Source organism: Ambystoma mexicanum, chromosome 1q, assembly GCF_040938575.1.
Source record: "Ambystoma mexicanum isolate Mex_15411 chromosome 1q, UKY_AmexF1_1, whole genome shotgun sequence".
NCBI classification, from domain to species: domain Eukaryota; kingdom Metazoa; phylum Chordata; class Amphibia; order Caudata; family Ambystomatidae; genus Ambystoma; species Ambystoma mexicanum.
In genome coordinates this window covers 241426426-241450429 of record NC_090922.1, presented here as the reverse complement: position 1 = coordinate 241450429, position 24004 = coordinate 241426426, and the positions used below count along the sequence as shown (strand labels likewise).

Genomic DNA, 24004 nt, shown 5'->3' with positions numbered 1-24004 from the left:
TCCCACACCACCTGTAGAAATCCTGGCGAAATCTGACTCCAGAACTAGAAAAATACAACCCTTAAAGGGTGAAATCAAAGCAGAGGAGCTGGCGCTGCTAGGGGAAAAAGGAGGGATGAGACGCTGCCCTGATTCCCGGAGGGATTGGGCGAACGCTCGACAGTGGGAAAGAACTCTGACAACCCAAGATGGCCGCCAGTGGAGTGTCAGGGGCGGAGAAACATAGGACATTCGGCCCGGAGCGAACGCTGGTCTGCTAGGGCTGTTAGTGTCCAGTGCCGGTGGGGGACGATTCATCCGGACAGGTGGATGCCCGGGTGTAGCGCAGGGCAGTCGGCCTGAAGGGAGCATTGATCCGACGGATCAGTCAGTGCTCAGGTGCGGTGGAAGCTATGGCATCCGGACAACAGGCGGGAACCCGGTCATCATACTGATTAAGGTGGCGCACATCGGGAAAGTTGCAGTGAGTCTGGCATCCCGGACTCCGTGGGTAGAGCAGCACGCAGGGACATAGAGACAAGTCGAGTGGAAATCTAAATCCTCAAGGTGTCATGATGCCTACTCCCGGGAAGCCAGTTCAGGCCCAGCGTCCCCGAAAGCAGACATCATGTCCCCAGGGATGGACCCAGCAACCCCTTATAGGGGCTCTTTGGACATTGTCCTGGCGCCTTTGGCGCCAGGCTCATAGAAGGCATCAGTCCTGGCACCATAGGCGCCAGGCTCATTATGGGAGTGCTTGGATGGACTTACCTGATGCAGACCATGCTGCTGGATTCAGACCTCCTTGAGGTCTGAAAGGGACTATTTTACCTATGGGACTATTTTACCACTCGGGCGTGGCTGAGGAAGAATACTTACCTGGAACTACTTTGGGGGCTATTTAAACCACGCCCAGACAGCAGCTCACGCTTCGCGTTGTTCTGCATCTAGCAGCTGGATGCTCACCGTGTCTGCTCCTGCATCCTGGCTCCAGCCACGCCCGCCTGCAACCTGGAACACCTGAAAAGGAAGGAAAGGAGAGAAAGGTGAATAATTGAACTTTACCTACCTCCATCCGGAGTCCGGAACCATCACTCCGACGATCCTGAGAAAAGACATTATTTTTAGAAGCGCATCGCATCGCTCGCTGCAGCGCCGCGTTCCACTCACCTTCACGAGGCGCCCTCGGGCTCTTCAGCGACCATTGGCACCATCCGTCGCCTTTCAGCGCCTAAGGAGAATAAGAGACGAAACAAAGGTGAGCGAAGGAACAGATTGAGGAAGGCCTGATTCTTCCACCTTAAGACTTACCTGATTTTTGTTGGGACAATCTTTCCACACCTCTGGTCGGTGCCGCTTCTTTGGCACTGCCGTACCCCGGCCCCTAAGGGGAAAAAGACACACGCATTAGTGGGTGAAAGCAAGATCACTAAGGGAACCATCCATCAAAAAGACTCACCAGAGTTTACCTTCAGCGAATCCATTCCTCTACGCGGATTCTTCATCCTACATCTGAAATAGAGAAAAGGACAATGGACAATTAAGGCTTCAACTTTTGCAACTGAATACTTACGGCCTCATATCGGAAAAGTCAAGCGGAGTTGAATACTCACCAAACCCGAGATCCAGTGAAGTAACTGGAAATCAACGCGCCCCTGCATCGGAAGCAGGATGGAGAGCTCGTCCTTTCAGACTCCAAGGTGAGACTCTACGGGGAATCGCGGAGGGGGTTCGAGGAGTGTGAGAGGGGGAAGGCGGGGAATCCGACACATTATCCAGCAGACAGTTAATCCCCTTTTCCATCTACAGAAGGATTCTTCTACGGGCCTGACAGGCGAGGTTTGGGGGTCCGGTCCAGTCCGTCTTCCGAGTCCTGCGCATCACCTTAGAAGAGGTCATAGCAGTCCCGAACAGGTCGGCGCCTCCGTGGGAATCAGGTGAGCGTTACACAGGGGAAAGGAGACCCGCTGAGGCATATGGACACGGAGGAACAGGCTCATAAACTCAACAGTGGGGACACGGACCGGGCCTCGGCAATGGGCCAATTAGCCCGAAAGGGAGCATACTGCAAACATATGTCCAGAAGACAAGTGGCTGGATTGGTGACCACAGAGGGATAGTGCTGAGGCAAGGCACTGAGGAACGGATGGTGAATTCTTTGGTCCGGGACAAGGACCAGACACAAAGGCCTGCCAGCACAAAGGACATTCTCGCAGGCAGTCCCAGAGTTAAGAGGTGAGCGGTGGGGGAGCTGGCAAAACCCTGGAAGGCCCTAGGACAGACACTGGGTCACCACCCACCCGCGGTGCCTGACAGAGCAGGGGGGGGACTAGGAGTGGTACAGTGACAGAGATTGGGTGCAAGGCAATAATGGAAGGACGGTGAATGCACATCCCTTTCTGGCAATAGAGGCAACAGTGGTGGCGGGATCAGACCTGAGGGCCATTTAAGTTTTATATGGTTAGTGGGGCTCAGGCCCACAGCAATCCCGCTCGATACGACTACAAGCTAAAGAAATAATAGTACGCACTCCTAAGTACGGGACATGCACGGGACATTGTAGAGACAAAACAGAGGGGGGCAGTAACACAAAGTCAAAGAAGGCCCTCTTAAAAAAGCCCCAGCATCGCAAATTCAAGGGCAAGTCTGCTGTGAGATATAGCCAGAATGGTCAAAGGACAACAAAAAATGGAGAAGTACAGAGATGCAAGGAGTAAGGTACAGAAACAGGAGGGACTGGACCGAGGAACGGATGAGGTGGCTGTGGGAGGTACAGGTGGCGTGACCCTGGACGCGCTGATGGAAGCAATCCAGACCACAAGGTCGTTCCTACAAGGGAGCATCAAGGAGGTGCGTGTGGATGTGTCCCTGGTACGTGCAGACCTCCGCAAGGTATGTGAACGGGACACAGAAGTAGAGCAGAGAGTAAGCTTTGTGGAAGACGACCTCCAGCACGTCAAAAACTAAGTGGCACGTCTGGTGGGTGTGACCAGGACCCTGGAAACTAGAGCGGAGGATGTGGAGGGGCGATCCAGACGCTGCAATATTCGACTGGTCGGGATACCGGAAAGAGAAGAAGGATCTAGTGTGGAACTTTTTGTGGAAAATCTCATTCTGAAGGTGCTGAGGATAAAGGGATTGTCCAGATTTTCACAGCCGAGAGATCCCACAGGGTGCCTGGTAGAGCCCCTCCACTGGGATGTCTGCCGATAGAAATAGTAGCGAAGGTTATGAAATTCAGAGACAGGGATGCCATACTGCAAGAAGCCCACAAGGTGGGGTTTTACGAAGTGGATAACTCGAAACTATGCATCTTCCCGGACTTCAAGCTGGAGGTGCAGTGCCAGAGGAGAATATATGATGCACTGAGGCAACGACTCAGAGAATTAAACATGAAATATATGATGTTCTTCCCAGCCAAATTGAAAGTCATAGCGTGGGGCGGGGGGAATCATGTTTTTTCACGTCCCCACAGGAGGTGTGGGCCTGGCTAGACACTGCATCGCATGAGGGGACTTGCAGAATGGGAAAGGGGTGGAGATGACACAGTCACAATCAGGGGATTGAAGAAGGACTGAGAGGTGCCACAAATTGGTGACATAAGTCCTGGGGGAGAGTGCAGTGGTAGCACCAGGGAAATGGGAGTGGGAGATACGGAGCTCACTGGTGGGGGGGGGGGCGAAGAGGTGTCCCCGGTTGTCACCACTGGCCACTAGCCCACGAGGACAGGGGGAGAGGTGGGGGAAACCGGCCAAGGGGTCAAAGGTTTTGTGAATGGGGGACCGGACCCTGGCGGGGAAAGGTTAAGAGGGAGGGATGGGGAGTTGGGTGTGGGGATGGGAAGTTGGGTGTGGGGATAGGGAGTGGGGGGGCGGGAGGAGGAAGAGCAGGGAAGGCGAATAATTTGGGGAAAAAGAAAGGGGGGGTGAGGCGTACAAGGGGAGATGGGGGGGGTTGGGTATACGGCCAAGTTGGGCACTGTTGCCGAGTTGGGTACAGTACAAAACAAGGCGCGTGGGTAGTTAATATGGGAGAGGAATGGATAAAGTCGAAAATAGGACAGAGAGGAAGACCCGGAGAGGGGATTGTCAGCCTCAGAGAGGTGGGGGGAATATCAGAAGAAGGAAGGAATGGGAAGGGGAGAGGGATCGGGTAGAAAGGGTATGGGTCATAAATTATAACCGGAACCTACAATGGGGCTCAGAGGCTTGAAGTTTGAAATGTGGAATATCCGGGGGCTGGGTACTAGCTGAAAGAAACAAAGAGAGGGGTGGGGGGTTCTGAAAAGACACAGAATACAAGTAGCCCTGATACAAGAGAGACACTTGGCCAGAACTGACCTGGCGCCGCTAGGGAAAGGATGGGGAGGGCAAGTGATCGGCACGTCTCACTTGTCGGAGGCAAGGAGAGTGCATATCTGGGTGGCAGCGGGAGTATCGATACAAGTGGAAAAAGGTATTGATGGACGAGGTGGGAAGGACGGTAGTGCTCTTGGCGAAATGGGAGGAACAAACAATGAGTAGCAAACTCGTTTGCACCGTATATCGATGACAAGGAATATTTCCCTTCAGTGCTACAAATGATAGGGGCACACAGGGACGGTTTAGTAGTATGGGGAGGTGATTTTAGTTGTCAACTGGATGCGGATCTGGAAGGATAGGATAGGATAGGAGGTCAGGACACTGTAAAAAACACACGGCAGTGGCACTTCACAAGGTAATGGCGGAGCGGGATCTAATGGAGCTGTGGAGAGAGATGCATGGGAAAGAGGGGATTCTCATACTACTCGGGGGCACATGGGTCATACTCGTGATTAGATTATTTACTGACGGGGAGAGAGAGTTGTCACCTATTTGAATGGTTGGAATATTTAGGACGCACTCTCTCTGACCATTCCCCTCTAGTGGCGAAGCTGCTGGGGAGGGGTGAGGGACTCCCGCAACAGTTGTGGCATATGCAGAGGACGGCGCTAAAGTATGTAACCTTCAAGAATGAGCTCTGAGGTGGGATTGAAAGTTATTTCAAGCTAAACGCAGGATCAGTGACAACAGTGGGGGTGCTCTCGGAGGCCTTTAAGGCGTATATAAGAGGGGTCTGCATCTCTATGACAGCAGGCATGAGGAAGAGGATGCAGATAGGGTTGCAGCAGGCAGAAGAACAGGTGGCGGAACTGGACAGGGAAGCGGCAACGGGAGGACGGTGGGAGACGAACTGGCCCAGGTCCTGTCGTCATATAATAAGACCCTGGCAGACCTTGCTAACTTGACAGTCTCAGGCGGGATATAAGACTGCATGGGGAAGGGGATAAGGTGGGAAAACTATTGGCCTGGCTAAAGGACAGGGAGTGCCCATGTTGTATTATTACCCAAATCAGGATTAGAACGGGGGAAACAGTAGGTGCCCAAGATCAGATCAATAAGGCATTCCTGGAATTTTACAGGGAGTTGTACACGAGTGAAGGGGCGTATGTGGAGGAAGACGCGGATGAGCTGCTCCGCACGGTTCAATTACCAAGGTTAGGGGTGGATCGGAGGGAAAAATTGGAGGGTCTGATAGAGGAGGGAGATATCCGATGGGCAGTGCGTTCAATGAAGAAGGGTACAGCGCCTGGTAGCGATGGGATCCCCTTAGAATTTTACTCTGGATACATAGACCTCTTAGTCCCATGGCTCAAGAAGGTGTATGCTGACGGTTTTGAATGTGGTAGCCTCCTGGACTCAATGAGGGAGGCAATCATAACGGTCCTACTGAAGGAAGGGAAGGATTGTATGTCGTATTACCCCATCTCCCTGTTGAATATCGATGGGAAGATTCTGGGAAATATCTTGGCAAACCGGGTGGCAGAAGTGGCCCCGGAGCTGGTACATTGAGACCAGTGCTGGATTATTGGAGGGATGAACATGCAGTGGTCGAAGTGTATGAAAAGAAGTAGTGGAACTATGTTCTCTGCTGGCCTGCACCCACTCCCCACAAACCCCATCACCACGTCCCCTTCCACACACAATACACGCACCCTAACACTTGCACCTGCTGTTTACGGGAACGTTCAGTGTAGTGCACTGAAAGTGCACATTTCAACTTCTTCCTACACTTTTATTTTAAAACGAAACCATTCCAGAACGGTTTCTTTTTAAAATAAAAGTATAGGAGCTGTAAAAGGTAATTTAAAAAAGTAGAGGAGCACCGCTCCAACTGCTCCCGCTCACTTCGACCTCTGGGAACATGACAGGAAACATTAGCCGCTTCCATCGCGTAATGGACCAAACCAAAACCCAAAAGGGGGATATGGCGTTAGCCTCCTTCAACTCCATGAAGGTGTTTTATTCACTGGAATGGAGCAGGTTATTCCGGGTACTGGATAGGTTTGGGTTTGGCAAGAACATCTGTAAGTGGTTGGGTCTACTTTATAATAAGCCGGTAGCGGTGGTGAGGACTAATGACTTGGTGTCAGAGAGGTGGGAATTGGGCAGAGGGACAAGGCAGGGATGTGCAATCTCCCAGGTCCTATTTGCACTAGGCCTGGCCATTGGCGGGGTACTTGCGACAAGAGATGGGGGAAGCAGCGATCTTAGTGGGAGGGGTGAGACATGTTGTGACACTGTATGCTGACAATCTATTGCTGTATGTGAATAATTCCCTGCGATAATCTCCCAATGCTGCTGGAAGTGTTGAGGAATTTACAGCATCTATCAGGTTTTCGAATAAAAAAAGGAAAAGTCCCTGCTGTTTCCTCTGGAAGGATTGTGTGGTAGTAAGAGGGAGGACCTACCGGACGGGGGGATACAATGGGAGACAGTCATTTAAGTATTTTGGCATACGCATATTTCACAACATTGACGAATACAGGGAGGGCACTATCCAAAATAGGAGATTCGTTATACAGTTCTGGAAAGGATTACCCCTCTCCCTGATGGGAAGGGTGGCAATATGTAAAATGGTATACTCCAAAGATTGCTCTATTTTTTATTTTTACCAATATACAATTAATGCTAGATGGTAAAATTGGGGAGATACTGTGGCGCACAGGAGGGTATCACTGGAGACGCTACGGAGGGTGAGATCGGAAGGCTGGGTTTGCTGGATTACGAGCGGTTTTTCATAGTGGCCCAATTGCAAATGGTACTTGAATGGGGGCAGGCAAATGGGGAAGCCCAGAGAGGGCTGGTGGGAAGTTTACCGTCTCACAACAAGGGTTAGAACTTTTATGGAATCCAGTGGGGAACTAGGGGACAACAATTGTATTTGAGGCAGTTAGAGAGGTATGGAGAAAGTATGTTAAAAAAAGGAGGCCTGAGGGGCTATAGGGTGGGAGTCTACCCTGGAGTGCGGACCCGAAGGGGGCGGGGGTACAGAGACTCCCAGCGAAGGCTTGCTGTATGGTGGGGGACCTGTTTGAGGGAGGGACGCTACTGACGTTCTCAGAATGGTGCGCGAAGTATGAGCTCCCGAAGGGATTGTACTTGACATACAGTGCAGTATTTAAGAGGTTAACAGAGTTAAGGGAGGGAATACTGGAGGAACCAAAGGTCAGCCCGCTACTGCAGGTACTACTGGAACAAGCGGGGGGGAACGGGGGAAGGATTTCAAGTATTTACAAGGCCCTACCGGGGTTTGGCTGTGTTTGGCCGTCTGAGAACTGATTGCGGCAAACTGACCGAAAAAAAACAGCCCGCATGCGATCAGTTCTCAAAAGCTGAAACACACTCAAACCAACTCCCCCAACCCCAGCCCCCTTCCCCACTTACCTGATTCTTGTTGCCTGGACCACTTAAGCCCTGCGGTATCAGATCCGTCCCTCTAACAGCAGTCGGTTCCGATGCCAATTTGTCCCTTTTTCTTTTTTCCTAAATGTGTTTATTTTTTTTCCTGTCCCCCGCCTCCAATATCGAGGAAGTGGGGGACAATACACACCGATCATGGGGAGCGGTGGACACCCACGCAACCCCCGCTCCCCTTGATCGGGGTGTATTAGCCAATTTTATAAATATATTCGCCAGAATGGTACAGGCAAATGTATTCGAACAAATTTACTAATACCCTCTACAGGATGAGGAACCCAGGGGGATGGGGGGAGGGAATTGAAGTTGAAGGGAAAATGGGAGGTGGATGTTGGAATCCAGATATCTGAGAAGGAATGGACAAAGATCTGGGAGCAAGTGCAGAAGGTGTCGCAGAATGCTAGAATCCAACTGGTCCAGTTTAACCTGCTGCATAGGGTATATGTGACCCCAACTGTCAAGGAGATCCCTCCTTCTCACCTGAGTCCGTTCTTTACCGGCGTCCTTGGTTGATGCCTTCTTACGGATGGAGCGGGTTTTGAAGAAGGCGGCCCGTGTCTCTGCCGAATCCAGAATGCGTTCAGTTTTCCAGGAGGCCGAATCCAGGAATCCAGGAGGCAATGCAAGTTCGCTAGAACTCGAATCCAGGAGGTAAGATGAAGGGGGAGGACAAGGAAGGGAAAGCGGGAGTGGAAAAGGAGAAGAACCGCGTGCTACGGAGCACACGTCTGGTCGCTACTTCGTAACCCAAGAGTATGTCTATGGGGTATCTTCCCAGAGGGGAAAAGATACAAGTCACGGAACAAGATGGCGAGATTCCTTTTGATCTTAGCTAAACGTCAGATGGTGATTGCTTGGAAACATCCACAAGGGCCATCAATAACGCTATGGCAGGGGGATGCCCGCAGATGGGGGATAGCCGAACTGAGATATTACAGGCTAACAGTATTCACATAGAGTAAGAAGAGATAACAGAAGATAGGGGTCAGCTGCTGAATAACGTATCCATATCTAAAGACCTGCTACCACCATGAGCTATGGGAGTAGGAGTAGGAGGTGGGATAGCAAGATGGGGGGGGGTGCGAGAGACAGGCGGGGAGAGGTCTTGGAGTGAACCTCAATGGAAGGTATCCAAGAGCAGGGTCTGCTATTCAAGGGAAATGGGGAGAGGTTGGCGAAAGGGAAGATAGGGAGGATGTGCTACAAGGGTCATAGGGGAATCAGTCAAAGAAATTGAGAGTTAAGGGTGTTGGGAGGGGGGAAGAGGGTGGGGGAATGTTGGGATTGTTGTCTTGGTCTGTTGTTACAAATGCCAATAAAGAGTGTTTTAAAAAAAAATGTGTGTCCTTGCAACAAGCATGTTTATATCATGCAGTGGGCAGAATCAACTCTACGTTTCCCTCTTCAACCACAGAATAGACTAATACATTCATCATGGCCAATCCTGTTAATGGGTCTAAGCTTGCTTTCATTCCTTGGAGAGTCCAGTAGCAATGTCATGTATCTTAATCAGAAAGGTTAGTGGTCAAAGACACCATGCATTAGGGCTGGGTGATATGGACCAAAAGTCATATCTTGCTATTTTTGGGCTGAATAGCGATATACTATATGTATCTCGATTTTTGTTTATGTGGGTTAAAAGCTCAGTTTTAAGCCACAAATTGCATGTTAGATATCACAAAAACCTTTATTTATAAGACCTTGATCAAAATAAAGTGCAAATGCAGGGTTCATCTTCCTGTTTGAGAATAGATGTAAATAAATTATAGTATATGTAATAATGTATATATCTCGATGTTAACGATATTGTCTCATTCTATATCGATTTTGAAAATATATCGATATATCTCCAAAACTTGATATATCGCCCAGCCCTAGCATGTATGCAATGCCAGCCACTCCAACATTCAGAGAAGTTAATGATCCTCCTCGCCATCTCTCCACAGGCCTTGGGAGTTCCATGGAGCACATGAATTTGTCAGAGGATGGCACTCCAGAACTTAACATACTGCTGGTGGGGAGTGGAGACTGTCGGCATCTCCTGAAGACTATCTGCCAGGCCCATCGATGGCCACCGAGGCGGCTGAAGGCAAGGCTGCATGCACAAGCACATTCGTGCATAGGGAAACCACCCTTAATCGGTCTGCTTTTTCTGCAAAGTATTTTAACTGTAACTGAGAGATGAGCCACTATTCATAAACCTTCTTAGAACATCATTACAAGTTTGCATTATGCCCAGTTATCAGATTACCCCATGCCTTCTTGGCATATCATTGGCAGTTCCATTATGCCCAGATGGTGCACCATGGCAAATGTCCAGTACAGCCCTTACCGTTTCATGGCTAAATTTCATTATACCCACTTTGCACATAATTTCCAGTTTAGATGACACGTAATATCCGGTTTCCATTACCTTCACTTGACCCCTCCATCATTACCGGACCTTAACTGCCCTCTCTAGCAGTTTTTACCATCAATTTCCAGTTTCAGAAACAAAGCAGGCCACTTTCCCCTCACCACTATTGGTGTTCAGGACATTGGCGAAATGTGATGCCACAACCAGTGGTGGATACTTCAGTAAAGATTCTGCACCCTCCTCCCCGCCCCAAGCAGCAACTGCCTATTGGTGAGTGAGTGGGTTGGCTGGGGTGGGATGAATTACCAGACTCTGGCTGCCGTGCACAATTGCAAGCAGAGAGGTCTGGGAAAGGAATTACCCTTTGGGACCTGCTTTATGGCACATGTTCATTAGTTGTCTTTTCAGAGGGACAATCGCCCACTACGCACTCGTCTTAGGTCATCATCCTGATGTTGTTGCTGTAATGGAAAAAGTGTCTTAGTGAGCAGTGCTGAAAATGGAAAAACATTACTCTAGGAACCCCTACGCCTTGGGGAGGTGGGGCTAGGGTAATGAGGGGGTGAGAAAAGATGGGCGGGGCCCTCTGGAACCCAAGCCTGGCGAATTTGCATGAAAGCAAAGTGCATTTTGGAAGCATAAGGATACCCACAATTTTAAATGGGGAAACTTGTCTGTGACTGTGATTCGGTGAGAAACCCTTTTGTGCAGTGATGAAAGTTGAATCTGCTCTTTTTATTGGTCACAATACTCACCATAAAAAAATAGTCTGTAAATTGCATGACATATATAACAATTTGGGCATCCTTTGAATGATATTGAGGCTTAGGTCTCCAAAATCACGGGCTCCTTGTGCGTCAGAGCTCAGCTCCTGGGCCAACCACAGGCCACATAAGAGCAGTGCTCTGGCAGTACAAACGTCCCCGGAGGTCTGCTATGCCTTGTTTGGGCCCATTTCCTAAAATGTTAGTGAGGTGTAAAATGGCCTTCGTAATTTTGCATTATTCTAAAGTTTTAAGAGCTCACATAAATGGCACCTGGCAGCACATTAAGAAGGTGTTTGCACCATTGGAGCACAACATCATGTTCTGATGACAATGCTGCCATCAAAATTGAGGCACAACCCACATGCCCTGAACTGGGCAATACATCATGCAAATGTACTAATGCAATTCTCAGCCCGCCACAGAGATCAGAATTTGGCCTTGCGCAATGATGGTAGTTCCAGTAAAATGTCTAAATGTGAATGGATTTCACACTGGCTCATTGTCAGTATTTGTACCATTTAAAATCACCAGCACAGTTGCCATTGTCATGTTCTTTAATGATTATTCACAGTAGATCCATAAATACAGTGATTCAAATTACAGGGTTTTTCAATAGTGCTCAGCACGTTTCATTGTGTAAATGACTATGTTCAACAATGAGCTTTAAACCAACAACAAAAGTGTGAATTTTGAAAAGTGTGAAAAAAGCGTGAGAATTTTTATCGCATTCATCGACCTCACACAGGCCTTTGACCGAGTAGAAAGATCGAGACTCTGGTCAAAACTTGAGGCGTGGGACTGTCCATCCGCCCTGTTGGAACCAATCAAGGCCTTGTACACAGATACCAGCATGCGTATTAGCTTGGACAAAAATGGATTACTGTCAACCTTGATTTCTACATCTCGAGGTGTAAAACGGGGGTGTCCACTGGCGCCGGCACTTTTTCTGGCATTCATCGGCGACATCAAGAGTTCAGATACAGAAATAAGAGCATTCCCACCAAAACTAAGCAAAACACAGATAACAAGGCTACTCTATGCGGACAACCTAGTCCTATTGGACCATACTCCAATAGGGCTGCAACGCCAATTAACTAACCTACAAAGTTATATCCAGGAAAATAACTTAGAAATTAATTTAAAAAACCCAAAGTTTTTGACGTTCGAAGCGTCCACAAGAAAAAGAGAAAAGACACACTTTAATCTCGAAGGTACCCCAATTGAAAAAGTCCTTGACTTTAAATATCTAGGGGTCATACTGGACTCGACAAAACAGGACAAAGCGATGCAAGATGCATTAAGATCGAAAGTAAACAAAATGGCAGCGCAAGCCAGAGCCATATATAACAAATTTGGCAGATATTCAATGGTCCCAGTACGAGAATTCTACAAAAAGAAGGTGATTCCAACATTAACATACGGAGGGGATGCTAAGCAACATTTTGGAGGAAAGTCCTCACCTTGCCAATCTCCACTCCAGGTGCATCCATCCGTCGAAAACTAAGTTTGCCCTCTTTAAAAAGCGCAGAGGAGCAGTCCACATTAATATTGTACAGGAAATGTTGGATGGCCGAACCTCCGTCAATCTACAACTTAATAAATCAAGAAATGGAGAGAAACAGCAGCAAAAGGCTATTACTTTGGAAAAAAGAGAACATCAAAGTACTGGAATCAATACAGTCCGACGAAGACACACTAATCAACAACCCGAGAAAAATACTAACAAAATTAAAGGAGCTGGTTTGGATGGTTACTCTGGAAGCAGCAGAGAAAAACAAACTTACAACACATCTGCCTCCAAACACCAAGAAAGTAAACAAGCTCCAAGAATACATCAAAAAATTCCCATGTAAAAATGGGAGAGATTTGCTCTTACGCGCTCGCCTCTGCTTCCAACAAATGAGATTTTGGCTATTAGAGCTAAATTTGCATCCAACCTCTGCCGCTTCTGCAGCACAACAGAAAAAGCATCTATTCAACTTCTGCTTCTAAAATGTGGCAGTAATCAACACATAAGAGAACGATATCTAAGACACATCTTTTCGGATTTCATTATCTCAGATGAACCGACGTGTTGGGCCCGATTGATCGGAGGAGACAAGACACACTGGCAAATAGCAACTTATAAAATACTGGAAGCAGTAAACCTGCCAAGGCCATAGACGACAACAAGGGCACATTTTTAGAGAGAGTCTACGAACAGCTCACTTGTAAAAATCTATTTTTGATTAAACACAAAAGAAAAGTGTGAATAATTAAATTTTAGTACTTATTGAAAAAAGTTAAGTAACAGAAATCTGCATGCTAGAATACACTTATTTGGCTAGGAAACAAAACTCTTCTTCTTTTCTGCTCAGCGGAGCTGACCAACAGAACTTCTGCCTACACGAGCTAGGAGAAAATGCTTAGCACAAACGCAGACTCTAGTTTACATTGTGTCAGTCACGTGGTCAGTAGATTTAGAAAAAAGCCTCAGCAAGTGAAGGGCATAGAAAAAAATTATGTGAACATTAAAACATAGAAAAAATGGGCTTGTAACACAAGTGGTTGTGTAGTACTTAATTGGGGTCTGTATATAGTTTTTATTTACTTTGTGAGTGGTATTCGAGGATTGTATTGCTTGCAGTTCTGGGTGGGTTTTATAGTTACTGGTATATTCAAGACCACATGGATTGCCCAATATTTTACATCTGTAACCCAGGCCAAGGGGAGAATACAAATGTTTACACCAGTGTGTATTTAGTTTCTGACAGGGCCTCCCTTTTTCTTGTGTAGACAAATTCAGTTCTCACATTTGAATGAGAAATGTTAGTTCAATACTGGAACATCTCTTGACAAGACAAGGTATTCACTAGTAGAAGATTTGCCGACATACATTGATCGTTCCTTATTATGAATAGATCATGGTGAATTGTGCTAGTCATATCCACTATGATGTTTCTAAGTTGTAAGCATTGTTGTGGAACATTCACGTTGCCATCTACAGCATTTAACCCTCTCTCTATGATATGATCTTCTAGACCCAGCATTTCTTGGACATCATCTTTCTGGGATTGTAAAGACCTTGTCAATTCCCTTTAACACTTGTGGCTAGACTTCCGTAGCCATGCAGCGTTCTGTCTGATTGCAGTCCAATTACTAGACAAACCCCATGTGTCTATGGCATGTATGATGGAGCTCCAGGGTGTTGATAGGTCTGTAAAAGATCCCGGGGTATGCTAATGTTGGGACTGTTGGGACTCTGGGCTAGCTAGCCTTTTGGTTGTAATCCCTGAGCTTCTATCCGGGGCTACAAACAAAAGACCCGAGGCTATAGCCCCTCAGCCCACCCCTTCCGCCCCTGATAGCAATGCCTCTGATGGAGCTCACCCTTTCATGCTTAGCCATTGGCTGGCAGAGCTTCCCAATATTTTATGTGAAGTCCAGTCTCTATAAGGACCTATACTGGTTCCACATCTCTGCTTATTGCACTAATTGGACTGTATAGCCCATGATGCTAGCGTAAGACGGAAGCATATGTTATGTGACTTCTAACACAAAGTATAGCTTACTTTACATCCCATAACGTTCCTACTTGCTTCACAGTCTGTATACAAGCATATGTTTAGGTTTTATTGCTACAGGGGGGACTGAAAATGGGTAAAATTAAAAATAATGATATGAGAAAACCTGTATGCTAGGCCTAGGGTGTCACTTCCATGTGCTTGAAAAAAAATAACCTCCCTTCCCCGTGTTATGTGGAAAGGGACTGATTCTTGCCAGGAATTATACTTAACAAAATGACCATGATGAGGCATATCCTACAATTCCTCTGTCACCATCAGTATGTATCAAAATGACTTGAGGCAATGTCTCAGGGCTAGCTCGTAATTTGTTCTTGTACTTCTAAAATCGAAACACTAGAGGAAAACATTTGTGACTCATCCATCATTGACATTGTCTGGTTGCAGTGGGCCAAAAATATGTTCTCTACTTCCTTATTGAGAACTAACCCAAAGGAAGTGGGTGAATGTTTATAGTTTCCGGGGCACTATTCAGCACACCTCTCTTATGTAGTGTGTTTGGGAAGGCTGACGAGATCAACTTTACTAGACTACTAGCAAGATGTGTCGCTGCAAGATTTTCCAGCGGTTACAAATGTGTAAAAAGTCACAAGGCTCATCCACATTAAAGGAAGACTTAACAGAAAGGTCGTTGATGCCAGTGAGAGATGGAGAAAGACTGGAGGAGAGATTACCATCTGCACAGAAGGGTCAAATAGAATTGACAGAGGAGGTTGGTAAAGTTGAGAAGATGGTAAAGTTACTGGATGAAGTTGGGGAATTTGTGGAGGTTGGAGAATTTAGGGAGGAGGTGGCATTATTGTTGGAGGTGGTGGACAGAGTCAAGGGGATGGCCATGTGGTTGTTAGAGAGAGTTGGAGAATTTTAAAAGGGAAGTGGGAAGATTGAGGGAGGGGTTGGAAAACTCCAGAAAGGAGTCATGTGACATCAGGACATTTAACAAAGGTGGACTTCTCACAGGGCGGGGAAGTTGAAGGAACCACAGAGGAGATGTAATAATCTTGGAGGAGGGGAAGTCATGAGTTGGTGCAAATAGTGAAAAAGAGGGCTGGGTTAAGGGGAAATCTCCTATCTGAAAATGATGAGCCTACAATGTAAAGTGGTCTTATAAAGCGCCCTTCTGACAATAATGTTGGTCTTGATATTCATGGCTCTGTAAGAAAGGAAGGCAGGGTGGGTGTGTTAATTGGATAGCTGGAAGACAGATGCTGAAACATTTGGTGTTGATCGATGAAGGTCGGAAGTACCCATTTACCTGTGTGCCAATATGAGAATCTCTTTGTGATTGGCTTCCATATGGGCAGCCCCCGGATTGTGGAGTACAAAAATTAACAGCATGGTTGTTGATAGAAAATGGATAGGGTCTGGATAGGTTAACAGGATACACAGATCTGGATGTCGCCTGAAGGAGTGTAAGAATGCAAGATTTTCAGTAGTGAGGAGTTGGTTTAGGAACTGGATAGGGAGGGGTAGGGGACTCAGGGTGTTGGTGCTTCCTGGCTCTGGGTAGATTTCACTGAGATTAAGGCACAGATCAGTGTCATGCAGCAGAGGATCAATGAATCATATTGGTTTCCCACAGATGATAGAGCCAGGAGTTTGACAAATTATTTGTCTTAAATTAGCACAGGGTTCTAATGTACAGTTTATAGTCAGTTGCTATTATCTTTCATTTCTTTCAAAGTGGTTGGTTAAAAATGCAAGTATGGAGCTGTTTAAAAAGTCAGGTAATTCACTTCCAAGTGGAGAGTTTAGGGAAGGATGTTCCACAGTTTTGTGGGCAGAACTGAAAAAGAGGATCCTCCTTGCCGCTTCTTGTTGAAGTTGGGGACTAGTACTAGTGCAGCATTGCTGGACCTAAGTGTTCTGCAGGGCGTGTAGTATTGTAACTTACTTCTGAAGGAGGAGGCACACCCTCATATGAGGTATTAACGATGGATGATGCACAATGTTTTGAAATAAACCCTTCTTTTATGGCTAGCCAGTAGACAATACGTATATAAATTGATAAAAGTAAAAAAGTAATGCTGGTGTGATATGTTCAAATCGCTTCATTCTGAAAAGTAGTCTTGCCGCTGCATTTTGAACTCTTACATTTTCTCATTAGGTAGTCTGGGAGCCTGAGTTAGAGGCTGTTTGCATAGTCTGGTTTGAATAGAACTAGGGAAATAATGGTCATGGCCCTGTGCTTGAATGTTAAGTAAGGTAAGATGCAACAAAGCATGTGAACCTGGGAGAAACTGCTTCTGATGATGGCCCTAACCTGTAGATCAAGAGTGAGGGTGTTGTCCATTGCTGTTACAAAATTCCTTACTGTGGTTGCTGGGTGTAGGCAAGGCGCCATCTCATCGGGCTATGGGATTGTGGTGGAGTGAGAACCTGGAGAATTACAGAGCATCATTTCTGTTTTTCTAGTGTTGAGTTTTAGACTCCCTGCTGTCAACCATGTGTCCACCTGTAGAAGACAGTTTTTAACATCAGGAGCATTTAGTGACGGGTGGTTCTCAAATGTGTAGATTATTTGTGTGTCATCCACATAGTTGTAGCAGTAGATGCCATATCTGTTGATGTCTAGTATGGGTGTCATGTAGAGGTGAGATTGTGGATCCTTGGGTACTCCGCAGGTAATTGGGCCAGGCCGGGAATAATAATGGGAGAATGCACAAACCTGTGGCATAGTGATATGGGCAAGACAATCTGAGGCTCTAGAGTACTTGATATATAGAGGGGACCCTAGAGTTGGCCCAGTGAACCACCCACCCAAACTCTGTTATCTCCAGGACCTCCCTTTGTCCAGTTTGTCAGACCTAGGAAGTAGACTACCCTTAATCAAGTACTCTGCCAGTGGGTACAATTGCCCAGGGACTGCCCTGCAAGCGGGTAGATTTCCCACCTCTTGAAGACTCAGTAAGAAAGAAATGTACAAGAGAGTTGGGTCCTTTCCAAGTAAATGCGCTCCATTTAATGAAATGGACAGTGACTCCAGGAAGGGAGTCAGCCTAATGCAAGATGCATTTAATTTACTTTTTGTACACCCCATTAATTATTTTGGCCTCAACCCATTCACAGTCCCAAATTAACTCATTTACACTTTGTTTGAGTCATTCTTGTTGTTGATCCCAGTGGCCCTGCTGACGGTGTCTACATTAATGATAATAAGGCAGAACCCAATGAAGGGGTTTATCATGTGATTGCCAAGAGCATGCCCTGTGTGATTGTTCAGTGGAGTTACTCTAATATTGGTTCATTTGAAGTAGACATATCATGGAAAGCTTGAGCATCCGATATCTGACTGATATGTCATTACAAGAGTACAGGAAAGAAAATGGGGTTGGTAGGAAGCAAAAGACTTGATCAGGTCTCTAGTAGCCAGCACAAAGTGGAAACCAAAGAGAAAGGGATTTCGAAAGTTCTGAGCAATCCTTTGTACGGAAGGATGTATAACAGTACCTTTAGTGCTAAGGAGATGGAACTAAAGCCTGGAAAGTACCCATGGTTCAGAAGTCCGAAGGAGGGTGTTGCAATTATGGTAATTGCGGCCACATGTTAGGCTACCATTCTTGTCCTGGGAAGCCGCTAGCAATTTGATATTTTAAAAGTATCTAGCGAAAATGCATAATTAGCAGGAACATGTATCACACTAATGTCTATGTAAGTAATAAAGGCACATCCTGAAATCATGCCTAGGATTCCCAACCACCCTCAAAAGTATCTTCAAAAGGAAACTTTAAACATAATTCCTGTCCATACACTTCAAGACACTGATCAAGTGCAACCTTAGTAGATGGAAGGATATCAAGGTCCAATCAGTATCTTTATGGTCATTGCTCTTGTATCCTTACAATACAAGTGGTCATTTTACCCTTGCAGAAGTTATGTCTCAGTAAAGGGGGTTGTTGTTGTCAAAGAAACCAGTCTCACTCATCAATTTTGGTTGTTGACAAACATACGCAGCTTTATTTGTTGTCTTGGAAGCCAAGGAAACCACATCCTACATCTACCAGGAACTGAACTGACTGCTTTAACATGACCAGCCCTTCAGACCCCTCACCTTTTATATGTCACTGGTCACCAAGTGGAACCAAAACCATAGAACATTCTGCAGCCTTCACTGAGCCTTCCGGAACACACATACAATCTCCCATAAAGTAAAATAGACCACTTTGTGAGTCTCATGTTCCGAAGTCCATGGAAAGTCTGGAGCCGGTGGAGAGTCAGCCATTAGACTGTCCCGTCACGTCTTCTCCTTACATGCTGTTCTGGTCTAGTTGTTTTCCTTCCCTGCACACACGGCAGCATTTAACCCTCTCACTCCGGTTCCATGTGATATTTTCGCCGGAAAATATTGTGATGCAAAAATATATATTTTTTTATGTGCGGGGGACACCCCCGCAACTCCCGCACCTAATATTTTCACCACCAAAAATATCGCCTTTGGCCGTTCCCGACGACCATATGTACGGCGATATTTTTGCTGGCGAAAATATTACCTGATACCCTCACTCCACCCCCACATTGAGTTGCAACGTCTCCACTTTAGTTCTGACACTGTTGTTTTTTTTCTTCCTCGTTTCTTCTTCTGTCATCAGCCGCTTTGTATCCTGCTGCTTTCATGCTTCGGTCTGTTCTCTCCTGCTGTATCTTTCCCGTGGGACTTACGCTGCCTTTGGGCTCCTGCTGCCTCTTCCTTGCTGGGACTTCTGCTGCCTTTGGGGGCATGTCTTGCCTTCTTGCTACATTTTTTCCCGTTCTGGTTCTTGCTGGTTTGCTGACTTTTTGCCGCTCTGTTCCTGCTAGCTTGTCCTCCCTCCATATTCCATTGTGTTTTTCTCTCTGTGGTTGGATTCCGGCTTCATCCTGCTCTTCACTACTCAGTCATCTTCCCTTTCCTCCTTACCTGGGTATGTGTATTGCTCCTCCTGAGTTCCTGTTTATATTCTGAACCCACTGCTGCGCATCCAGTTGGAATTGGACTACATTCTCACTGTCCTGGGACAATAGCCTTGACACACCACAGATTGTTTTTTTATGCCTACGGCTTTTTCCCCAACCTTGGGCTGTTCCGGAGCTTTAGCCCTTCTTTCCACCGGATCCCATTCCTAGGAAATTGTGACGACCTCCAGGAACAGACCCTATCTCTTCAAGAAGAAAGGGACTTCTCTGCGAGACTGCAAAGACCAGGATCCTGACGATTCCAGACAGTTTCACGTAACCTCATCCTCGGGTTAGAGTGAAGGGGATTCAGAGCCAAACCTGACAGTTTGCAACGCCCTAAAGAAATGGCTACCACTGAGCAACTTCAGGAGTTGTTATCAGCAGTACCGGGCTAATCCATGGAAGACTGAGAACACAGTCTCATGCAACTTGATAGCTGCCTGAGATACCCGTCATACTGTCCCGGGAGGATAGCTCTGCGGCAACGTGTTCGCCTTGGAAGCAAGTCGACACGAAGCAACATAGGTTCGATCCCCGGGTCCGTGCTTAGAAACCCCTGGGTATCTAAGCGTGTGATAAATACGCAACTAAGAAAAAATATATTTTTTTAAAAAACAATTACGCAACTAAAAAACAAACAATTCCTGTAACAGCGCCTAGATGCCCGTGGGCTGTGTGAGCCCTTTAATAATGCAAAATAAATAAAAATAAATACTGATCTAACCCCAGTGGGTATTGCCTCTGGAAAGTTTGAAGGAGCTCCCAAGAAGGAATTCCTAGATGCTTGTGTCGTCTACTTCACTTTCAGACCAACTGCGTATGCCACAGATAGATCTAGAGTGGGGATTCATAATTTCCAATATGGTAGGCAATGCCCTAGTGTGGGCAACTCCCCTAGTTGCCTCGGCTAACCCAGTGTTACAAGATTGTAATGCCTTTGTTTCATTACTACAACAGACTTTTGAGAGACCTGAGTTGGTCTTCACTGCAGGAGAATCTCTCCTGGATTTTAAAGAAGGATCAATGGATTTGATGTCTTATGTTTAAACGTCTTGCTAGTGAGGCCAGGTGGCAGGAATCTGTTCAGTTTACGGTATTCCGTAGGGGCCTACATGAAGAACTCCAAGACGAGTTGGCCCGTACTGCCCAACCAAATTCTCTCAGAGTTATTTTCTCTTGCTCTGCAAATAGATTATCGTCTGGCTGAGTGAAGAGCTGAGAAGAGGCCGATCTTCCAGTAACTCTTCATTTGTTTCTACCCTCAAACCACTCCACTTCCTAATCAAGGAGGCTAAGAACTCATGGAAGACGGGTTGGCCAGGGGACCCTTGACACCCACAGAAAGGACGAGGAGGAGGACACTGTGCTTCCGAAGGACACCTTCTACGTGATTGCCCCGAAGTTCCTCCACACAAACCGGGAAGCTCGAGACCCCAGTCCTAGGGGGGACCACTAACTGGGCAAGAGAAATGAGGAGGTGTTGGATAACCGTTTAATGGTGATTAGAACTACACTTCATTGGAGTGACCAGGAAAGAAGCAAAGTTTTGGCCTTGATTGACAGCGGGCTGCAGGTAACTTTCTAGATATTCACTGGGCGAAGAAGGAGGGCATTCCCTTACTCTACAGACCAGAAGAACAATCCGTTGAAGGGGTCGACGGTCATCCTCTGATTTCAGGCTCCAAAGTACATATCTCAGAACCCCTACAGGTTACCATATTTGACCGTAAGGAGAAGATATCCTTTGATGTCATTTGCGCTGCACATTTTCCCATTATACGGGGAATTCCATGGCTACGGCTTCACAATCCCCTCATAGACTGGTCCCTTAATACCGTTTTGTTTCACTCAAGTTTTTGTGTATCAGAATGCCTACCATGGCAGAGAAGAACCAACTATCTCCTACCTACGCTTCTCAGCCTGTAGTCGGAGTCAACTGTATCCTGCCGCCATATCAGGAGTTTACGGATGTTTTTGAGGATGTAGTACCCAAGGAGCTGCCTCCCCACAGACCGGAGGACTGTGCCATAGAACTGTTACCAGAAGCCTTAGTTCATTTTGGTCAGATGTATTCTTTGACTATTCCTGAGAAGGATGCCTTGAGAAAATATCTCGACGACAACCTAAGGAACGGACTCCTACACTCTTCCAGATCATAGGCGGGGACTTCTTTATTTTTCATTCCTAAAAGACACACCAAGGAACTCCAACCCTGCATTGACGTCTGAGGGCCAAATATGGTTACCATCCGGGATCACTACCCAATGCCGTTAATTAAGGACATAATTGAAGCAGTACAGGGGGCTGTGGTGTTTAGCAGTTGGATCTCAGGGGAGCCTACCATTTGTTGAGGATCAAATCCGGCAATGAGTGGAAGACGGCTTTTCGCATTCCGTTTGGACTATATGAGTACAGTGTAATGCCCTTTGGACTCGTCAATGCCCCAGACATCTTCCAATGATTCATGGACTGCCTATTCGCCGACCTTCTCTATCTGTTGGTGATAGTATATCTCAATGATAAATTGGTCTTTTCTCTGACCCTTAACAACAAGAACAAGTCTCCGAAGTGTTAGACAGACTACGGAACAATCAGTTGTTTCCTGACCCCGAGAAGTGTTTGTTCGGGGGTTACTACGGTACCCTACTTAGAATTTATACTTTCAAAGGCATGGAGATGGACCCTAGAAAGGTATCTTCCATAATAAAATGGCCTTCCCCATCATCGGTTAAGGACATTTAGAGATTTTTAGGTCTAGCCAACTTTTACCGCACATTTACACCTAATTTCTCTAAATTGATGTTACCCCTTACAGCTTTACTTAAGAAGAATGTACAGTTTGTATGGGACTTGGATACTGAAGTACCTTTTCAACAACTCAAGAACATGTTCTGCTCTGCTCCCATCCTCAAGCAACCAAATCAACAAGAGCCATTTAGCATGGAAACTGATACCTCAGCTGCCGCTGTAGGCGCAGTATTAAAGCAGGTGGAAGACTGCGTTGAACACCCGAAGCATACGATTCCAAAACCCTGAACCCCAGTGAGCTGAACTACTCTGTCATAGAAAAGGAGTTGTTCGAAATTAAACAACCATGTCTAGAATGGAGACATTTACTCCAAGGCTTCTTACTCCCTTTTGAGATCAGAACCAATCACAGTAATCTTAAGGTTCTACGACAAATGGACTGCTATAATGCATGCCAAGCCAGAAGAGTCATTTATCCCAATATTATTTTTTCATCACTTATATCTCAGGAAGACAAAACATTGTTGTGGACAGTTTATCCTGCAGCTCACTTGTTAGTCAAGACACACCCTTCAGGAGAGAACCCATGTTCAAGGAAGATAGGTTTATATGTGTGATTTCTTCTTTTCTACAAGATGTAAAGGATGCCACCTTGAGCAAACCATTGCCGCTTCCATTGCGGTTCTACTCCAGGCTGAAGAGGAAGGAAGGTCTCTTATTTTTCAACAACAGTCTGTGGATTTCCAATCCTATACTACAGCTTTGGATACTTAACTGGGGACATGATTCCCTTTTAGCTGTTCATAAAGGGATCAATGCTACCATTGATCTTATCGCTCGATCATTTTTGTGGCCAACGATTAGTGGTATATTAAGCGTTATGTGCAATCCTGTTCTGTTTACTCTAGGAGTAAGCATTCCACTGAAAGACCCATTGGGTTCCTGGAACAACCCATTTTGCCCTCACAACCATGGACCCATATTTCCACTTACTTTGTGGTTGATCTCCCTCCTTCTTAAGGTTGTTCTGGCATAATGGTAGCCATAGATAGCTATAGTAAGGTTGCTCACTATTCACCACAAGGAGGGATTCCCTCTGCTCCTGAAATGGTACGTCTTTCTCAAAGACATATTTAGGTTACATGGCCTGCTAGTATCCATCATTTCCGATAGATGTTCACAGTACACTTCCCACGTCTGGAAAACCTTATGTAATCTCTTAGGTATAGAATGAGCCCTCTCCTCTGGTTACCATCCCCAATCCAATGGTCAGACCAAACGCATTAATGGAACTACGGAACAAAATCTCAGTTGCTTTACAAACTTTGAACAGGAAAATTGATTGAATCTTCTACCCACTGCGGAATTTGCATACAATAATGCCACCCATTCTGCCATAAAGATATCTCCTTTTTTTGCCTTTATGGGAGGCACCCCAAGACCTTCCCATCTCTGTCTGTTCCATCTTCCAATATTCCATCCATTGATGTTCTCCTTCATTCTATCATGTCAGCACAAAAGGAAGCACACAATAACATAGAAAAAGCAGAGCCAGGAATAAGCAACTTGCTGATGTACATCGGGGAACTGTTCCTGAGTGGAAGGAAGGGTCACAAGTTTGGTTGTCTACTAAATACTTACCAAAATGGGTTCACCCCTCCAAGTTGTCACCTAAGGTTATCTGACTTTTTTTCCATCACTGCCCAGATTAACTTTGTGGCCTTCAGGCTCAAACTTCCCCAGACACTTCAGCGCATTTGCTAAAGACCGTTAGATACCTTCCACAGGAGGAAGCCCAAGAAAGATGAATTTCTAGATCAATCCTCTGAAGTGTATGAGGTGGAGAAAATCCTAGATTCCAGATACCGGAGAGGAAGA

At 46.3% G+C, this 24004-nt stretch overlaps 1 protein-coding gene across 1 annotated transcript in view; it reads left to right on the top strand.

The window, feature by feature from the left end:
• Positions 1-24004, top strand: part of DNAAF3 (dynein axonemal assembly factor 3) — a 291957-nt gene that overhangs the window by 46951 nt on the left and 221002 nt on the right. The window contains exon 3 of the mRNA XM_069638064.1: positions 9704-9846. Within this exon, the coding sequence (XP_069494165.1) occupies positions 9704-9846 (143 nt within the window). The remainder of the gene's footprint in view (positions 1-9703; positions 9847-24004) is intronic.